The sequence below is a fragment of the Suncus etruscus genome, chromosome 5 (genome assembly GCF_024139225.1).
Source record: "Suncus etruscus isolate mSunEtr1 chromosome 5, mSunEtr1.pri.cur, whole genome shotgun sequence".
In the NCBI taxonomy this organism is placed as follows: domain Eukaryota; kingdom Metazoa; phylum Chordata; class Mammalia; order Eulipotyphla; family Soricidae; genus Suncus; species Suncus etruscus.
Window position 1 is genome coordinate 84,831,533 of NC_064852.1, and position 18,639 is coordinate 84,850,171.

Genomic DNA, 18,639 nt, shown 5'->3' on the forward strand with positions numbered 1-18,639 from the left:
AGGGCATGGAGAAAAAGTGGAGAGCATAGAGGGAAGAGGCACATATTTATACTATTTACCAAATCTGAATATTGCAAAGTAATTCTAAAGCTTAGAAAAAGCCTATTAAGAACTATTGAGAGTTTAATGAACTAAACATTTAAAATCTGGTTGCTTTTTCAATTCTGAAATAACACATCTGCACACCAAGTACAAGTAACAGTGTACCTTCAGGGCAGACAAGAATTTCTATGTTCAATTCTGCCTCTGGCTATATCTAACTACTAAATATCATAATAAGAATCACATACCATAAAAATCCAAGACCAGAATTAGAAGTAAAAGTGTACCAAGGACACACCAGCTACCGGATAAGTTATTTTATATATATATAAACCATATGGGAACCATATGGGATACCAGGGATCAAACTCGGGCCAGCTGTGTTTAAGGCAAACACCCTACCCTATAGTTCAGGCCCAAATTATTAGATAATAGTGTTCAATACAGGACAGAAACCAATTTACAAAGGACAGATTTAAAAAAAAAAAAAGCAATTCCCAACAAGCATGAATTTTATATTACTTTTAGTTTACTTATCAAAGTAAATCTTTGTGGTTTTGAGACCAAAGGTTTAAAAAATCCAGTTTTACATATTTTAAACTAATTATACTATTTCTCTGAGGCGTAAAGGGAAAAAAACCTATTTCTCTGTTTTTATGTTTCTATTTAGAATTCATTTATTTGTACTAGTCCTTAGAGTCAATCTTCATATTCATTTTATTTCATCAACAATCATCTCAGACACACTTTCTAACAAGATTGACTTAAAACATTACGACAGGAAACTATGCCTTCAGGAACATGTTTATTGTGTTTGAGATGATACATCAGGTGCTCTCTGAGCTACAAAGGGTAAAGGAAATCCTCTCATTACAAACTGACAAAGGTAAAAGGTAAAACAGTTTTCACAACAGCATGAACCACATACTCAGAAATAGATCTGGGTTTAATACAAATGACATAATTCCTAGTCATCTACGGCTACTTTTATAACTTCATACAGATAATGAATTAGGCTAAAATGCACTATAATATTTGGTAGACTTCAGGACCAGTATCCTTAGTACATCACAAAATACATTTTGATATCCCAAAGAAGCAAGACTTGCAAGTAGGCATTTTAAACATAACTAATCTACAGCTACAAAGTTCTACTCTTGATAGCCATTTACCTTTTGGGGGGACTCCCCAGTCTCCAAAGGATAAACGCAGAGAGTAGAATCAGTATAACATATACACAGAAGTCCGTTTTGTAAAGGCTATAAAGATCTGCAGCACAGTGAGAAGATGCCTTCTGCTCCTTCACACTGCATACAAATTATGTGAATTATGTTGCGTATCTCTTGGTCCACTGTCTGGCTATCCTGTCATGTTCTGCTCTGTTGGTCAAATACTGAGTGGCTATGCTTCCAACCAAAGGATCCGCTGTAAAAGTGGAAAGAACATTAAACAATATTATACAATGCTTAAAGATGGATTTTATATCCTATTACACTGAAATGCTGAATATAGCAAAGCCTTGATATATGATTACTTTCAATAGAAAAATGTTTTCTTTTTTGGTTTTGGAATTTTACAAATAAAAGTTTGAAACAGCATATTCTTCTGTAGTTTTCAATATCCAAACCAGAAAAACTTGTTCACTAAAGAATGCACGTTGAATTTAATTTTTAAAAAGGATGAATGCCGGGGCCAGTGAGGTGGTGCTAGAGGTAAGGTGTCTGCCTTACAAGTGCTAGCCAAGGAAGGACCGCGGTTTGATCCCCCAGCTTCCCATATGGTACCCCCAGGCCAGGGGCAATTTCTGAGCGCTTAGCCAGGAGTAACCCCTGAGCATCAAATGGGTGTGGCCCCCCCAAAAAAGGGATGAATGTCCATAATATTCCAAAACTACATTCTCTTTTTAGATTCTATTTAACAATACAAGCACAAGCACACTAGTTTATTATTTTTGTCTTCTAGTACTAATAACTAAAATATAGAGGCAGAGGAAGGTCAACACTGGTGGTGGGAATTGCCCTAATTCACTGTACCTTAAATATAACTGTGAAAGACTGTAATTCACGTTGGTCTCAATAAAAATTATATAAAAAATAACTAAATTTATAATTTAAAAATAAGTGTAGATTTTACAATGCAATGTCATCAACAATGAAGTAATCTTCATTTGTAGAATCATTCTTAAATGATCTAATTTTCTCATTTTTTAATTCTTTCCCCCACAATAAAATATATACATAAACATGGTATATAATACAGAAGCATATCAAATGATAGCCAGTATAAAGGAAAGTTTTCTTTTTACACAATTCCCAACTACTCAGTAGTTTCTCTCCTTGGCAAAGATACTTGCCTATTTACAGTATTTCCAACCAGGAAAGTGAAATAATTCACAAGTATTTAGATTATGTATGCACTTTTTGGGCTGTCGTTTTTTTGTTGTTGTTGTTGTTGTTGTTTGTTTTGTTTTGTTTTGTTTTTAAGCCACATCCAGCAATGTACAGGGATTATTCCTGGCAGTGCTCTGGTGACCAGATGGATGCCAGGGATGAAGCCTGAGTTGGCTGTGTTCAAGGCAACGCCTTCTCTATTGTACTATCTCTTCTGCCCCAATATATTTCAATCGACCCAAGTAGTTTCTCCTTTTCTTGATATAGCCAACTAAGTGACCTTCTATGGGACTGGTTTCATTCTTTTTAAGGTCTCCATTACTAAACTGTTGCCTTAAGCACATGGTAAAATGATAGAAACAAACAAAAAAAGGGGGTTTTAGACATTCCATCCTCCACTCCTTTTAGAAGTGGTCTACATGCACATAATTTCAACTATAAAGTTCATTAATAACAGAACTGGTTTTCACCAACATTTATTTTTCAAACTATATTCATTTTAACCAAGAGAAGCCAAGAATTTTGTGTATGTTTTGTTTTGTTTTTGGCCCACTCCCAGTGGTGCTCAAGAGTTACTCCTGGCTCTGCATTAAGGAATCACTCCTGGTGGGCTCAGGGGTCCATATGGGGTGCCAGGGATTGAACATGGATTGGCTGCATGCAAGGCAAATGCCCTACTTGCTGTGATATCTATCACTCTGGTCCCAGAAGCCAAGGGTTTTGTTGTTGCCTTTTTTAAGTTTTGTGTATATTAAATAAAGACATGCTTACCAGGATTGCAGTCTGTCAAAAGAGAACAAATCGAGAGCAAAACCTTTGAAATAGTCAAAGCAGGACTCCAGTTGTCTTTAAGGATGTCCAGACAGATGACTCCCTGACTGTTGATATTGCAATGATAGATTCTGGTGCGGAAAGTAACCTACAGCAGTCACATCAAAAATAAAAGAAAATGATGCCTTATTACCAACCAAATCTCTTACCAGTAAAACTGAATAGTAATACATCAAAGGTAGTAACTTGTAGTAGAAAGACTAGTTTTATGTTGGTTCAAATGACAAAAGGTTTAATTTGATTCTACTACTCTTTATCATGTATGCATATATGTGTATATATGCAACTGCATTTACATCATGTATATATAAGGGGAAAGAACATAAATATTATTTTAAAGATAGAGGCAAGAGGAACTGGTATAGAATTCTTTTTAAACATGAAACCAAAATTATATTAGTTTCTTATTTTTAGTACAAGAGATAATATTAGTGGTTAAGCTCATATCATGTGCCCAAACCACTACTTTTCATTGTTCAGCTTTCCATTTTCACAACTTGCTTATCTTGTAAACAAACAATTCTTAAGCTACCAAAGAATACTTAGGAATAAAATGTTTTGAAAAATGAGAGTAAGTCACAAGAATAAACATTGGTTAAGTATCACTTAATACTCATTGGATTGTTTGCTCTAATTTATAATTACAAAGAAAAATAAAGAGGCAGTTACTGACCTCTCAGAGACATACTATAATTTTCTGAGAGGAATCTAGAAAGTTTATTTCAAAGCCCTCAAAAGAATCTTCCAAATAAAAACACATGATTAAAAACAAAAAAGAAGTCACTGGTTTTATGGGCAAAGAGATAGACCATTACCTTGTAGAACATCTCATTCCAATATGTAATTCATATATACCAGTTGTTATACATAATAAATGTTAAAATTTGGCAATCTGACTGAAATGGACTAAAAATAAAAGTAAATATTAGATTTAGAAATATAGAAATACATACTAGATTTAAAATATCGACAAAAAGAGGGACCAGAGCGATAACACAGCAGGTAGGGTGTTTGCCTTGCACATGGTTGACCCAGGTTCGATCCCTGATATCCCATATGGACCCTGAGCATAGCCAGCAGTGATTTCTGAGCACAGAACTAGGATCAACCCCCTGAGCACAGCCAGGTGTGCACCCCCCAAAGAAAATGTAGCTCATACTACTTACAATATATATGACAATATACGCCATACATGGTTAAATGTAGTCTTAAAAAAAACACCAGATTTCCTCCCTACCTTTTAAAAAGCAGTTACAGAAAATTAAAAATAAGTTAAATGCAAACCTTAAATATTTTTATAGTTGATAACTCTGCTCTACAATAAAATTTATCAGTGAATAGCAAGAACAGAAAAGAACCCAATTTTAATTATACTCCAAGAAGCTCGATGCATTATCTAAACTTCAAAAAAGAAAATCAGTACTACAAAGACATAAAAGTGATAACACCAAGATAACAGAAAATTTGTTTTTCACTTACTCAACTATAGATCTGAATAATGCTTTACTATACAAAAGATCTCTGGTAAAAAAAGAATGAATCGAGCTGAGAAGCTAGTACAGGGATTAGGTTTTCTTCCCTGCACAAACTGACTTTGCCTATGGGATGCAGTAATGTGGATCCTTGAGCAACACACCCTTAGGTCCTAATCATTGAACACATCAACCTGGGTATTGCAGGGAGAAGACCCCAAACCCATGACGAAGGAAGGAGAGAGTAAGACAGGCAGAGCAAAAAAAAAAAAAAAACGATTCAAAAAATAAAATTTAAAGTACTGATATATTAGCAAAAAAGAAAAAAAAAAGTAAAAACATGCTAACGATCGAATCCATAGTAGCCAGGAGGGGATGAAACCATGCTAATTAAATCCCCAGCCCCCTTTATGTTTCCCTCTTGAACATAGAGCCAGGAGTAAATCTGAGCACCTCTGGTGTGACCCCCACCCTGAATATGTCAAACTATATCTGTCCAATGTTTCTCATAATCCCTGAGTGAAAAGCCAGGGGGCAAGCCCCGAGAACCACCAAATGTGGTCCCCAAACAAATGAAAAAAAACCCTAGAGACGAATACGTATGAGTTGATTTCTTCATTATTTAAAATTTTTACCTCGAACAATTTTATTAAAAACAAACAAAACCTTTCAGGTTTTTTTGTTGGTTATTTTGCTGCCTATTCAAAACCAACTTCCAATAGGTAAAATAAGGCACTTTGTATTAAAGATCATTGTAAAATTATAGCCTTAAACTATTTTGCTTAAGTTTTGTTTTCAAAAATACAGAAAACTAGTGAATGCAAATTGAACACAGCATGTCCCCTTTGAATGTGAAAACAATTAGTGGTATTACTAATGTAAGGGTTCCATGTTTAGGATCTATCCCTTTGACTGATCTAATGAAACAGCTTTTACATACCCGGGGACATTAGATGAGAAAAATAATTCTCAAAAAATTCACATCAAAGCTATGATTGAAAGAAAATACACCTCTAAGGTGTATATCTTAGATCTGCAATTCAAGGTATATAACACTAGGTGGAACTGTTGCTAACTTAGTGAATACACAGGGATTCTACCTCTACAAAACCAACTATCCCATACCCACACCCAACCCTATGCCCTGTCTTATCCGCATTAGACAGGAATAGGCATAAGTCACTTCATAAACTTTAAATGGTACAGAACTTAGAAATTCGACTGAAGACATTTTATCAGAAGAATATGCTTTCTCTAACACTGAAATCTAATTATGCTCAGGCTTAACAATTGTGGTCTCAGCAATTGATTAGACAGACTAATGTTTCTCTTTGGACATCTTGTCCAAAGGTGGTCCCCTATTGACACTCTTTCCTTCCTGTAGTCGCCCTATTCTACCTGTTGGTATCCTTGTTTCATACCATGGACTTCTACTCTGCATGATTTCACTTGAGCTCCCTCTTCATCCCCCTGGAACAGCCTGGCAACAAAATGTTGTATGTTAAGAAAAGAGGGGCTATTTTTAAAGGTCAGAATCAGTAGGAGGGGGAAAATTCAAATAATTGTTATGCTTATGTTTTGCAAAATAATAGCAGGGTACAACTCAAGCCTTTTGCTATTTTTCTAATTCACATTCAGAGATAAAGAAGCACAGGCAGTAGAGGCATAGTTTTATTAAGTAATTAAGTCCTCTTTGTTATGGCTTTCTACTTTTTTTTCTCCTTTGCATCAGAAGTGTTCTGGACAAAATTCAGATTTGTTCATCTTACTCCCAAAAGCTGTAAAAAGATTTTCTTCATTTTGTTTTTGTTTGTTTGACTGGGACTCACACCAGGCAGTGTTCAGGGCTTACACTTGGCTAGGAAGTTGAGGGGAAGGACCATTCCAGGCAGGGCTGGGGTAACCATATGGGGTACCTGGATAAAAAAGGAGCCCAACACTTTCCAAGGAAGCCCCTTAACCAACTACTGTCTCTCCAGCCCCCAAAACCTTCTTTCTTGTCATCCTTTAGAAAAGTCATTAGGATATTCCATCCACAAAAACTAACAAAAAACCCTGACACAGCTTTCATAAAACATGCAAAGTAACAATTTTTTTTACAATTAGCAACCCCTCTTTTAAATTATTGGGGGGGGATTGAATTCATGAGTTTCCCTAAAAATCCATTAAAAATAGCAATATAAAAGTCCTTATACCAATTACATTCAACCTCTATGATAATGGAGAATAAAATGCACTTAGATTCTTACCTTTGGTGGCTTGAATGGATAATCAGATGAAAATGTGATATCCAGAAAAAACACACCACCTTCATATACAGAACCAGGTGGACCAAGTATAGTTGATCTCCACTCATAAATGTTATCTCCTTTAGGTCCAGCACTATTTAAAAGAAATTAAAAATCAATGCATGTATCTGTAATGTACGTTATAAACATGTTAAATCAATAAAAAAAACTTTAAAAAACCCGGCAATACAGAATTAAAATTAAGTATAAAAGAAAAAAGTTCCAATGTCTGCCTGCATGTATGTAAAAGGTACATTAAAAATACTGCAGCCTCAATTCTTACATTTAAAAACTCTTAAGACCAAAGAACACATATGTAACATTACTCAGAATTTACTTCTGTTAGGCTTTTTATCTCATTTTCTTATCACACTTCTCCATCACACAGAATTTTTTCTGAGTCACCTAGAGCAATTTCAGTAGACAACACTAGATTCCCACAAATGCCACAGGTTACATTTCCAAATACAACGTTCAAAAGACACAAAATAGCTAAGATTTCAGTGGATGAGTCAATGCAAAACTTGATTGATAATGTATCATTGTCCAACCCACTCAATTAACATACTTAACATATTTGATTTTTCTGTAACGACTTGACCTCATCTCAGATTTATCTGTGATCTGTGTTCAGTTTTCTTTAACCAGGAGCCTTTAGGGCTTTTCAACCATTAACATTTTTGAAAAATATAGTTCTTCTCTTTTTGCTTTTTTTAAATTTTGAGTCCATACCTAGTGGTACCTGGGGACCAAATAGGGTGACAGGGAACAAATAAGGTCAGCCACTTGTTTAGTTCTCTATTAAACTCCTAATAAACATTTTGAACTTGCCAGATGTTTCCCCATAATAATAGGCATGCAACATGTAGGATGTAAGTGAAGCTGTATTTTTCTCAGGGTTGGTGATGATGTTACTTTTCATTACTTGAAGTGCTGTTGTCCAATTCCCTACAGTTTACTCTCTTTACCCTGCAACTAAATAGCTTTAAGATCATACAAATATCCTAGTCTTGGGGGGGGGGGGGGCACACCAGGAGGCGTTCAGAGATTACTCCATTCTCTGTACACAGAAATCACTCCTGGTAGGCTCAGGGAATCACATGGAATGCCAGGGATCAATTCCAGATTGGCCGTGTACAAGACAAATGCCTTACCCACTGCACTATCACTCTGGCCCCAAATATCCTGGTCTTAATGAAGATCTCAGATTTAAATTTTATTTGTGATTCTTAGTTTAACTAAACTTTTTTATGCTGTAGAGCAAGGGTGGCGAACAGAATTTTTACCCTCACTCAAAATGTCAAAATGCAATATGTGTTTAATATATTATTGTTAAAATGATATGCTTTTGTGTGTTTGTCTGTTTTGGCAGATCACTGCGTGGTATGGCTCTCTGACTCTCAGTTTAAAATTTTGGCTCTTGGGGCTGGGAAGGTGGCGCTAGAGGCAAGGTGCCTGGTTGCAAGCGCTAGCGTAGGACGGACCGCGGTTCGATTCCCCAGCATCCCATATGGTCCCCCCAAGCCAGGGGCGATTTCTGAGCACATAGCCAGGAGTAACCCCTGAGTGTCAAACGGGTGTGGCCCAAACCGCCCCCCCCCCCAAAATTTTTGGCTCTTTGTGTCGAACTTGTTCGCCATCCCTGCTGTAGAGGAAAAAAATAGTGAGGTGTTTTTTGTTTTGTTTTGTTTTTTTAAGATTCTTTTTTGATTTGGGGGCCATATCTGGTTGTGCTCAGGGATGCGGGAGATTGAACCAGGCTTGGACACTTGCAAGGCAAGCTCAGTACCTGCCGTACTATTTCTCCAAACCACTCTTCTCCACTGGAATTTTCTAACTAAATATTTCCTACACATTTAACAGTTGGTCGCTGCTTCTCTACTATTTCTTCTATGTATAACAGTAACACAATCTGGATTCCTAGTCCCCAGCAGCCTCCCCTAAATTTTGGTAAATAACTTTTGCTTTTTATTTGAGGCTCACCCCAATTTGAATAATAGAAGCTCCAACACGATGACCCTATAACCAATTGACAGAAACACATCATTTTAAAAAGAACCTCCAATATTTTAAGTTTCAGGTACCCACCCATGAAAGCCTCACACCAATTTGAATAATAGGAGCTCCAACACGATGACCCTATAACCACTTGATAGAATACATCATTTTAAAAAGAACCTCTAATATTTTAAGTTTCAGGTACCCACCCATGAAAACAGTGATTTCTCCAAGACTTCGTTCCTTATCAAGGAAATGTTTGCAAACCAAGATCTGAGGGCTCAGTGAACACATTGTTTTCAACATCATCACTTTATTTGGAAGCAGCTTTAGAGTGCGGTCCTCAAACTTTTTAAACAGGGGGCCAGTTCACTGTCCCTCAGACCATTGAAGGGTCTGACTATAGTAAAAACAAAACTTATGAACAAATTCTTATGCACACTTCATATATCTTATTTTGCAATGAAGAAACAAAACAGATACAAATACAATATGTGGCCCGCGGGCCATAGTTTGAGGACCATAATCAATATAACCACATGGTCCCATCTCCAGCATCTAGGGTACAGCCATTAAGGTCCCAAGTGTCAACAGTATAGGCTTTGACGGCCCGTAAGCATCATGGAAGTTGCCCAGGCTGACTTTTGTATAACATGGCCTCAAAGCACCTCATTCTTGGGCCCAACCCTCACAAACCCCTTGTATGCCATTTAGAAGCATGATCACAATCCCCTTGGGGGGGGGGGAGGTCCAAAAAAAACCCTAAATCATGTTTTTTTTTGGGGGGGGGGGGAGGCATACACAGTAGTCCCTTAAACACTCTTCAAATATACCGGACAGACTTCGGTTTCTTTTATATAAGTTAACTTGATTTTCTAAAACAAATGTACATATAAAGCTTTTTTTTTTTTTAAGGTGACCATCAGTGTAGAAATAATGGTCTGTACAATTGATTTAAAGTAGTACTGGGACTGTAGAGAAAATAGGCTGCAAAGCATGCTTTGAATGCAGAAGTCCAGGTTAGAACTCAGATACCAAATGATCTACTGAGCTCCAGCAAAAGCAATTTCTGAGTAACACACCAGGAGTAGTCCCTGAGCAAATAAAGTAAATGCAGGCCAATCAACCAAATTATTTATAACAGGTTATTCAGACATAGTTGTGATGATTTAGCTGTATCTTATTTATTCTGTAAACAATAAGCTGTGAGCCATAAACACCAGGTAAGAGTGCCATCAGTAACCAAACGAGTGCTGTGAAAATAGTCCAAATAAGGGCATAGAAACTGAATGGTAAAATCAAATGTGTTTACTATGTCATAGATAACTATCAAAGCAGATTCCTATATACAGCAGAATTTTACTATTTATTATGGGAAGGCATTTTTTAAAAGCAGTACCTCTTTCTGTGTTTAGTACACATAGCGACAGGAATGAATTATAGTAATGGCTCAGCATTCTGTTATTATCTAAAAATAAGGAGTATTCCCTAAGAGAATTTTCATTGTAACTAAAAACATATAAAATTGAGTACCAGCTTTAACTTTTTTGTAAAAGAGTTTAACCTGATTCAATGGCATTTCCCTTTCTAAGTCAATTTTTCTTCCAGTGATTCAAGGTTATTATTATTATGAAATTATAGTGCTTGAAACTTACATACCATTACTGCTTTCTTAAAAGATTTCCAAACTATTCTACATACTAGTAAAAATAATTACACCATATTGGATAAGCTTGCTCTACTTTTATGAGCCCTGTATAGGTCAAAGTAAAATTTGTTACTTATTTTTTAAATAGAGAAAGTAGGTACTACTCACATATTCTAATTTTTAGGTGAGGAAACCAAGGTATCGAGAATTAGATGTCTTTCCAAATGTCTAATAACAGCAAAATGATTTTGGATACAGTCTATGTATTGGTTTGTATTGTCCCCAGTTGTTTTGGCTCTAACACAAAACACAAAAGGCAGCAATGTGTAGACAACAGAGAATAGCTCATCCACAGCTCAGTGATCTGTTTTCTAATATTTCAGGCTATATACAAGGGTGGTCCAGTGTGTTAAATGTTGAATTAGCTGTCATGTTTGTACATTTTAGTTACAGAAGGAACACTTCAATAATGCTATTTACTTTTTAAATAGGTTACTACTGAAAATCAAAATCAATCGAAGCAGCAACTTTTCAGTGGAATCTTTAGTCTATACAAATTCACATCTCTTATGATGGTCAAGGGGCACCTCCTAAGACCTCTCTTGGGGGAGTATGTTACTAATAAACTCCTTATGAATGGAGAACAAAAAGTCCAAGAAAATGGTGTTGTCCAACGCTCAGTTAACTACCTGTAGCATGTACTGAATTTAGATATCAAACACAAACCCAAGAAGCCTAGTCAATGCATAGAGAATTCTTTTAGGGATTCAAACAGGTTACCCACTAAGCACCTTGAGGGTAACACCAAGGAGTCAGACTTCTCATGAAATAGCTTGGAGATTAGAAGAATAGTATTTATCATGATCTTAGACAATTTGCTTAATTTTTCTGAGTCTTTTTCCTTGCCAGTTAAACAGATTTCAGGCTCATTTTATGAAATGCTGGGGATCGAACCCAGATAGGCTATGTGCAAGGCAAATGCCCTACCACTATGCTATTACTCTGGCCCCCAAATCGTCCTTAACAAAGAATGCAGAGACTTAGACAATGAAAAAGTTCACTGTAATCTTCATTTTAGTTTTGTAACTTTCATTTTCATCTACATTTCAACTAATAGAGTGGTTCTGGGGCCATACCCAGTGGTGTTCAAGGACTACTCCTGGTTCTGTGCTCACTCCCAGCAGTGTTCCAGGGACCACACAAAGCCAGAGATCAAACATGGGCTTATTGTATGCAAAGCATACATTCCAACCTGTTGAGTTATTTTCTTGGGGCTCTCTTTAAATAGAATTTAATCAGTAGGTCATTACATTTCCCGCAGAAGGTTAAAAAAAAAATGATAAACAGCTTATATGATAAATGATGAGCTGTAAAATAATAAGGAGCTTAAACACCCATAAAAATAAATTATACATTTAAATAATTACATTTTTGAAACAAGATAAATCTCAAAAATAATGCTAAATGAAAAAACTGAATTATGAAGAGACACCATTTATACAAGCTTTTATTAAGAGTAATCAATTTGCATAAACCCCCATGACTCTTCTACATGTCTTCCAAATAAATTTTAAAAGCCATAAATCCATACAAATATATTAATCACTTGGCTCTCAAAAAATAAAATCAAAACAAATCCATTAGGTGTTTAATGCCATTTTAAAGGTGACTGATTCAGTAATAGATTCTAGTAAAATTTAAAAATAGTGTATATGCCTCATAATTTTATTATTAAGCTGTGTGTGAGTGAAATATAGTAATCCCTCCTTAACTGTACATTTCTGAAGAGAATTCTGTTGATAAACCTAGCAGGTGTGTTATTAGTAATAATTTAGCTCACATTACTTCACTGGGGATCAAATCACTTACAGGATGGAGGACAGGATGGTCAACAATGTAAACATTAAATTCAAGTTCTAAAAACAGTGTATAGAACATACATGAGACATCATTTTAAAATCTACACTGGTATTTAACTTATTTCAGAAATACCATCTTTACTCAGAAATTACTCAGAAAACTGAGATCAGAAGGCTGCCCTACAAAGAAGAGGGTTCTTTTACTATAGGATGTCTTAACTAGATTCTGACAGTCATTCACAAGCAATATATATGTAGAAAAATCTTCATACCAGTTTACCATCCAAATGCTTGTATAAGTCCGTTGGTCCTTTTATAAATCCTGGTAATTACTGAAAGCATGACTTTAAAAACCATCTATTCTTTCTGTATACTGAGGGTTGCATATAAAGTTTCTCTTTCTCCCCAGCCTTGATAATCTTACCACTTTTTAAGATACTGTCTACTTGTAAGTTTTTGCTAAAACAAATTATATATTGAACATACTACTGAAAAAGCACTGTATATCATTGAATTAAATATAAATAAACTTGAATCATATACAATAACAATTAATTAAAAGAATACTTTTGGTAATCAGTTTTACATATATAAATAGATGAACTAAAATTAAGTTAAAACATCAATCTTTTATTCATATAAAAACTTCCAATGTTTTCTTTATCAATTATCAATCTCACTTTTAAACTACTAAGAAGTGTTAGAATAGTTCAGTGGTAAAGAATAGTTCAATAGTAAAGTGGTAAAGGTTTAAGTGTGAGGTCATGAATTTTATCTTCAATACAGCAATGCTATTTTTCTTGTGTGTGTGTGCATGTGTGTACGCTGGGGGGGGGGGGAGCACACCCAGTGGCACTCAGGGGTTACTCCTGACAGACAGTATGGGATTCTGGAGATCACACTCCAGTCGGATGCCTGCAAGACAAGTGTCCCACCAACTGTACTATCACTCCAGCCCAGTACTGCTGTTTTCTACCCCATCCATCACCAAATGTGCTACCTCTTTTACAACACAATCATGTGTATGAGTAATGTGAAGTGGTGGCAAGCATCTAAATTAAAATTTTCACAAATACCACAACTAAATATGTATATATGGTAAGCAGGTGCAGAAGACAGTAACCAAGGGTGTGCGGCTGCGCTCACTGCAGATCAGATGTAAAGGAGAGAATAAATCAGAAATAAAAGTGTAGCCACTATCAAGCTTTGCATTTTGTCTACCTAAATGCCATCCTATCATGTATACAATCATGACAAAATCTAATATTCTTTAGTGCGAATCACTTGCATAAATGGATGAGAAACATTCCTAAAATTAAAACTACTCTCTTTAAAAGCTTCACACACTGTGTGTGTGTGAAGTTGGGAAGAGGCTCACGAAGGTGGTGCCAGAGCAAAGGTAACAAGGTAACGGTGGACCACTAATCCTTATTCACAGAACAATAAAGGCAATATATGATAAATCCATTCCCAAGCATCATACTCACTAGTGAAAAAGTCTTTTCAGCTAAAGTAGATGAGATGCTTATTATATCATTTTTATTAAACACAGTGATAAAAGACCCAGTCATAGCAATCAGGTAAAAATAAAATTGTTAATACTTGAAAATACTTTAAAATATCCTGTGCTCAGGAATCAGAAAATGTAGTCACTAAAATGGCCATTTGAGGGATTTGGGGGGTCCCGTGCATGGCTCACACCTTACTGAGCTTAGAGAACATTAAATGGTGCAATATACTAATTCAATGAAATTCCTATGAAAAACCCCAACATATTTTCAGAGAAATTACATAAAAAAACAACCATAAGCATTAATTTAGAAATAGGAAAATTCAAAACAGTCAAAACAGGCCCAAGAAAAATAAAAGTGACGGTCATCAAACCCTTTAACCCCAAATTATGCTTAAGAGATGGCAATCAAAACAGGTTGCCATTGAACTAAACGGAATAGATAACCAAGAGTCTAGAAATAAACTCACACGTATAAGCAAGTATCATAAGACAAAGATACTAAGCATTAGCTAGAGAAAGGGCGAATGGATAAATGTGATATTATATATACACACTTGTATACACATGCACACAAATTAATACTATATATGCCAATATAAAAGAAATTCAGCCACTGAAATAACATAAAGGGAATCAGAGGGTATTATATGCATCATAAAGTCTGGGAAAAAACCATCATTAGATCTCACTGATATGCAGTAAATGATAACAAAGAATGAAATAAAACAAAAAAAATCCTACTAAAGAACAAATAGTAAAGAAAAGTGGCAAAATCAATTAACACAATGCTATACTGGGTGGATAAAAACTTTATTTGTATATGGTGGCAGCACACTCCAAAGTTGATTTTAAAGGCATATGCTTGAGACTTACGTTTTAAACAAGTATTACTTAAAAATCAGTAAGCTTTAAAAAGAGGCTGTTTTGTGCAGGAAATCCCCAGCCTCTCTATCTCCATCAAATAGACATCAACAATACCTACTACCGTTCACTTCAAATTGCTAATTAGAACACCCTTAATAAAATCTTTCTTCTTATCAACCTCAACTTTCTCTAAACTGAAACCTATAGAATTCTATTATCTCCTAGAATATAGCAAACAGAAAAAATACAGTCTTAGTATTCAAAGAACCATGTACTTTGAACAAGGTTATCAGTGAGGACAGGACTTTGGAAAATTCCTAGTATGTTGAACATATTTAATTAAATTAACTAGACCAGAAATGAAAGCAATTATTGGATTTACAAGACTGTAATACAGTAGTTTAAGTAACAGTAACTATCTGTATCAATTAAGTACCTGCCTCTGAGAGGAATGACTATGCTGAACATTATCCCACTTAATCATCAGTATTATTACGAGACATAGTGTAAATGACCCAGCACCACATGAGAAAACCAAAGCTTACTCTGGGTCCAGAGCGGTGGGGAAGCAGTAGGATGTTTGCCTTGAATGCGCTGACCAAGGAAGGACCTCGATTCCCCAGCATCCCATATGGTCCCCCAAGCCAGGAGCGATTTCTGAGCAAGTAGCCATGAGTAACCCTTGAGCATCAATGGGTGTGGTCCCCCCAAAAGATGTAGTTTCCTAATGTCAAATGGCTAATATGCAATCAGATAAAATTAAATGAATACAATTTCAACTATATTTCTTTCAAAACTTCAGATTTTTGTAAAAAAAAAAAACAAAAAAAAACCAAAAAAAAACCACCAAAGCTATTCTTGAGTGCTTCAAAAAAATGACCTACTTTTCAATGTTCTAAGTGATTAAAAGTTCAGCGTTTATTAGAAATAAGACAGTGGGGCCAGAGCAGTGGTGCAAGCGGGGGCGTCTGCCTTGCATGTGCTAACCTAGGACAGACTGTGGTTCGATCCTCCAGCATCCCATATGGTCCCAAGCCAGGAGCGATTTCTGAGCTCATAGCCAGGAGTAACACCTGAGTGTCACCAGGTGTGGCCCAAAAGGCAAAAAAGGAAAGAAGACAGTGGGGGGAAGAGAGAAGTCTTAGGACACAATATAGGGAATTAATTATATTAAAAAAATAAGATTTAATATCTTTAAGTCTTTAAATATGTTACTTTAAGGGGCCGGAGAGATAGCATGGAGGTAAGGCATTTGCCTTTCATGCAGGAGGTCATCGGTTCCAATCCCATATGGTCCCCCGTGCCTTCCAGGGGCAATTTCTGAGCCTGGAGCCAGGAATAAACCCCTGAGCACTGCCAGGGGTGTGACCCAAAACACACACACACACACACACACACACACACACACACACACACACAATGTTACTTTATCCCCCCCAATCCAAATCCCCCCTCTCACACACACACACACACACACACACACAATGTTACTTTATCCCCCCCAATCCAAATCCCCCCTCTCAAACCCTTTTCCTAAATTTAAGAACTTTTAATATCTGAAAAAGGAGTGCTACTTTATATTATGCCTTTTGGTTATATGATTTTAAATCTAGAAGATGCCTGTTAAGTTTTTGCAATAGGCAAATTTGCTTGCATTCAGAGATTCAAGAAAAAAAAGTAAAGGCAAGGCAGTTATTCACTGAGATTTGTTTAGGATCTAAAGATAAAAGCCATTGATATCTTACAGAAGATAGACATTATTCAAATGAGACACATTTGAACAGAAAAGAGGAGGGAGAGGAAGGGTGGTGAGAAATTGACAAATGCCACAAAACACAGACCTTTGCTGTGCCCAGTGGCAAGTGATCTAGTTAGGAAGGGAGAAGATTCAGAGGAAGCAATACTTGCTGTATTTTAAACACTCAGTACTAAATTTTAGAAGGTTAAAGGGAGAGGAGACCATGTGCAAACAAATGCCTTAGGACAATAATATACAAGATGGTTTGCAATGAGGTCAATGTGGCATAGTCTGGGAGTATGTAGAGATAAAAAAGAAACTGATGAGGAAAACAGAAATCCACAGCAATGCAGGCCCTTGTTGGGTTAAAGTTACATGTCACCCTAAAAGCAGCAGGAAGTCACCAAAATATGTCAAGGAAGAATACTTTTGCTTACATCTTAAAAGCTTCTTCAAATGCTATGTCAAGTATAGTTTAAAAGAGTGGAGTTATAAAGTAGGTAGAAATGATGGTTGATAAAGGTGGTATTAGAGATAAAAAGGATGGACAGGAGATAACTGGAAACCAATCGGTTATGGTTTAAAAATATGGACAATGAAAAAGAAGAAAACATTAAGGACAGCTTATGGTGGGGGCTGCAACAGATTTGCCTTTTATTAAAGTATATTGAAAAGGAACTGTCTTTGGAGATCTTTAAAAATAAAAAAGAAATGCCTAAGAGACACTCTTCTGAGCTGTTGATAGAAATTTGTCAGAACCTTGTTATATAGAGTTTATCTCTGAAGTTCTACAGATAGTATGGTTAGATTAAGGTAAACAGAACAAGGGCCGGAGATGACATCTGGAATAAATGTCACTAGTACTTCACAATACTCCATGGGCGACCTGACAAGCACGTCTAAGACACGCAAAATAAATGGAAGCAAAAAGAGTGGAGAGATATATTACAGAGAATAATATAGAGAAATAAAAAACGTTAAGAGACTAAGGAAGAAATCATTTGGAGAAACTGTGAATGTCATACCAGTTTACAGTGAGGAAAGAGTAATCATTTTTTGAAAGATGGTAGGTACAAGCAATGAATATGAGTGATTCTGACATTATACCAAAATCTATATACATGGGTATGTTGACACTCTGAACTCTGACTCTTTCATAAGAGATGAAAAAAAATATTAGTTAAGTACTGATTTCCTCTAAAAAGAATCTAAGCCCCAAACGCCAGGTCAATTGCGCACAAGGCAAACACCCTACTTAGGCTCCAACCTAAGTTTCTACTTTTAAGACATTATGACTGAGTGTAGTACAAGTACAAGCTGCTAGATGCGTCAAGTCCTATCTAGTTTTCCATGAAGCTAAACTGAGCTGTATAAGTGCCTGTCTGTACCCATTAACTTTCCTTCATGTTTTGTATAGTATGATTTTGAAATTTGATATAATGGCAATGGATATGGAAAGAGATTCTACCAAAAACTATGCTGTCTTATCTTTATTCAGAACTTAATATCTGATGTGGCAAGTATCCCTCACCGAATCCCTAACCTATGAAGGGCTTTCAAAAATTCAATAAGCCAATAAATCAATCTTGCTTACATTCTGCTTTATGGTGAAAATTCCTCTTTCTCAGTGAACTAGTTATAAAGCTTTACAATATAGGAAGTTAATGTAAGTAACAATAAAGCACTTCCAAAACATCTTGCTAATGATTTACTCTCATACTACAGGGTCTTGGGTTCTGCACAAGGTAAGACAAATTTTGTAAAGGACTATATGTTGTAGACATCTTAGGCTTGGTTCTCTTTCTCAAGCCTAAATTTCCATTAACATCACCCAGAACTACCTTGCCATACCAGGTAGCCTATCTGGAAAGGACCCAAGAGAGAGGTAGGAATGCACTCTAGAAAACAACAACCTATCATCTTAAAAATCATCAGATGTTAGAATCTCCTCATCTCCTCTCTATATAAACTGGCTTGTGAACTTGGCAAGGTTTCC

General features: G+C 36.0%; 1 protein-coding gene across 1 annotated transcript in view; it reads right to left on the minus strand.

The window, feature by feature from the left end:
* Window positions 1-828: 828 nt before the first annotated feature.
* The window catches only part of UBE2E3 (ubiquitin conjugating enzyme E2 E3), an 81,184-nt gene continuing 63,373 nt past the window's right edge, over window positions 829-18,639 (minus strand). The window contains exons 4-6 of the mRNA XM_049773509.1: window positions 6,985-7,117; window positions 3,204-3,351; window positions 829-1,467 (exon numbers count right to left, since the gene is read on the minus strand). Coding sequence (XP_049629466.1) covers window positions 1,370-1,467; window positions 3,204-3,351; window positions 6,985-7,117 — 379 coding nt within the window. The 3' untranslated portion in view covers window positions 829-1,369. The remainder of the gene's footprint in view (window positions 1,468-3,203; window positions 3,352-6,984; window positions 7,118-18,639) is intronic.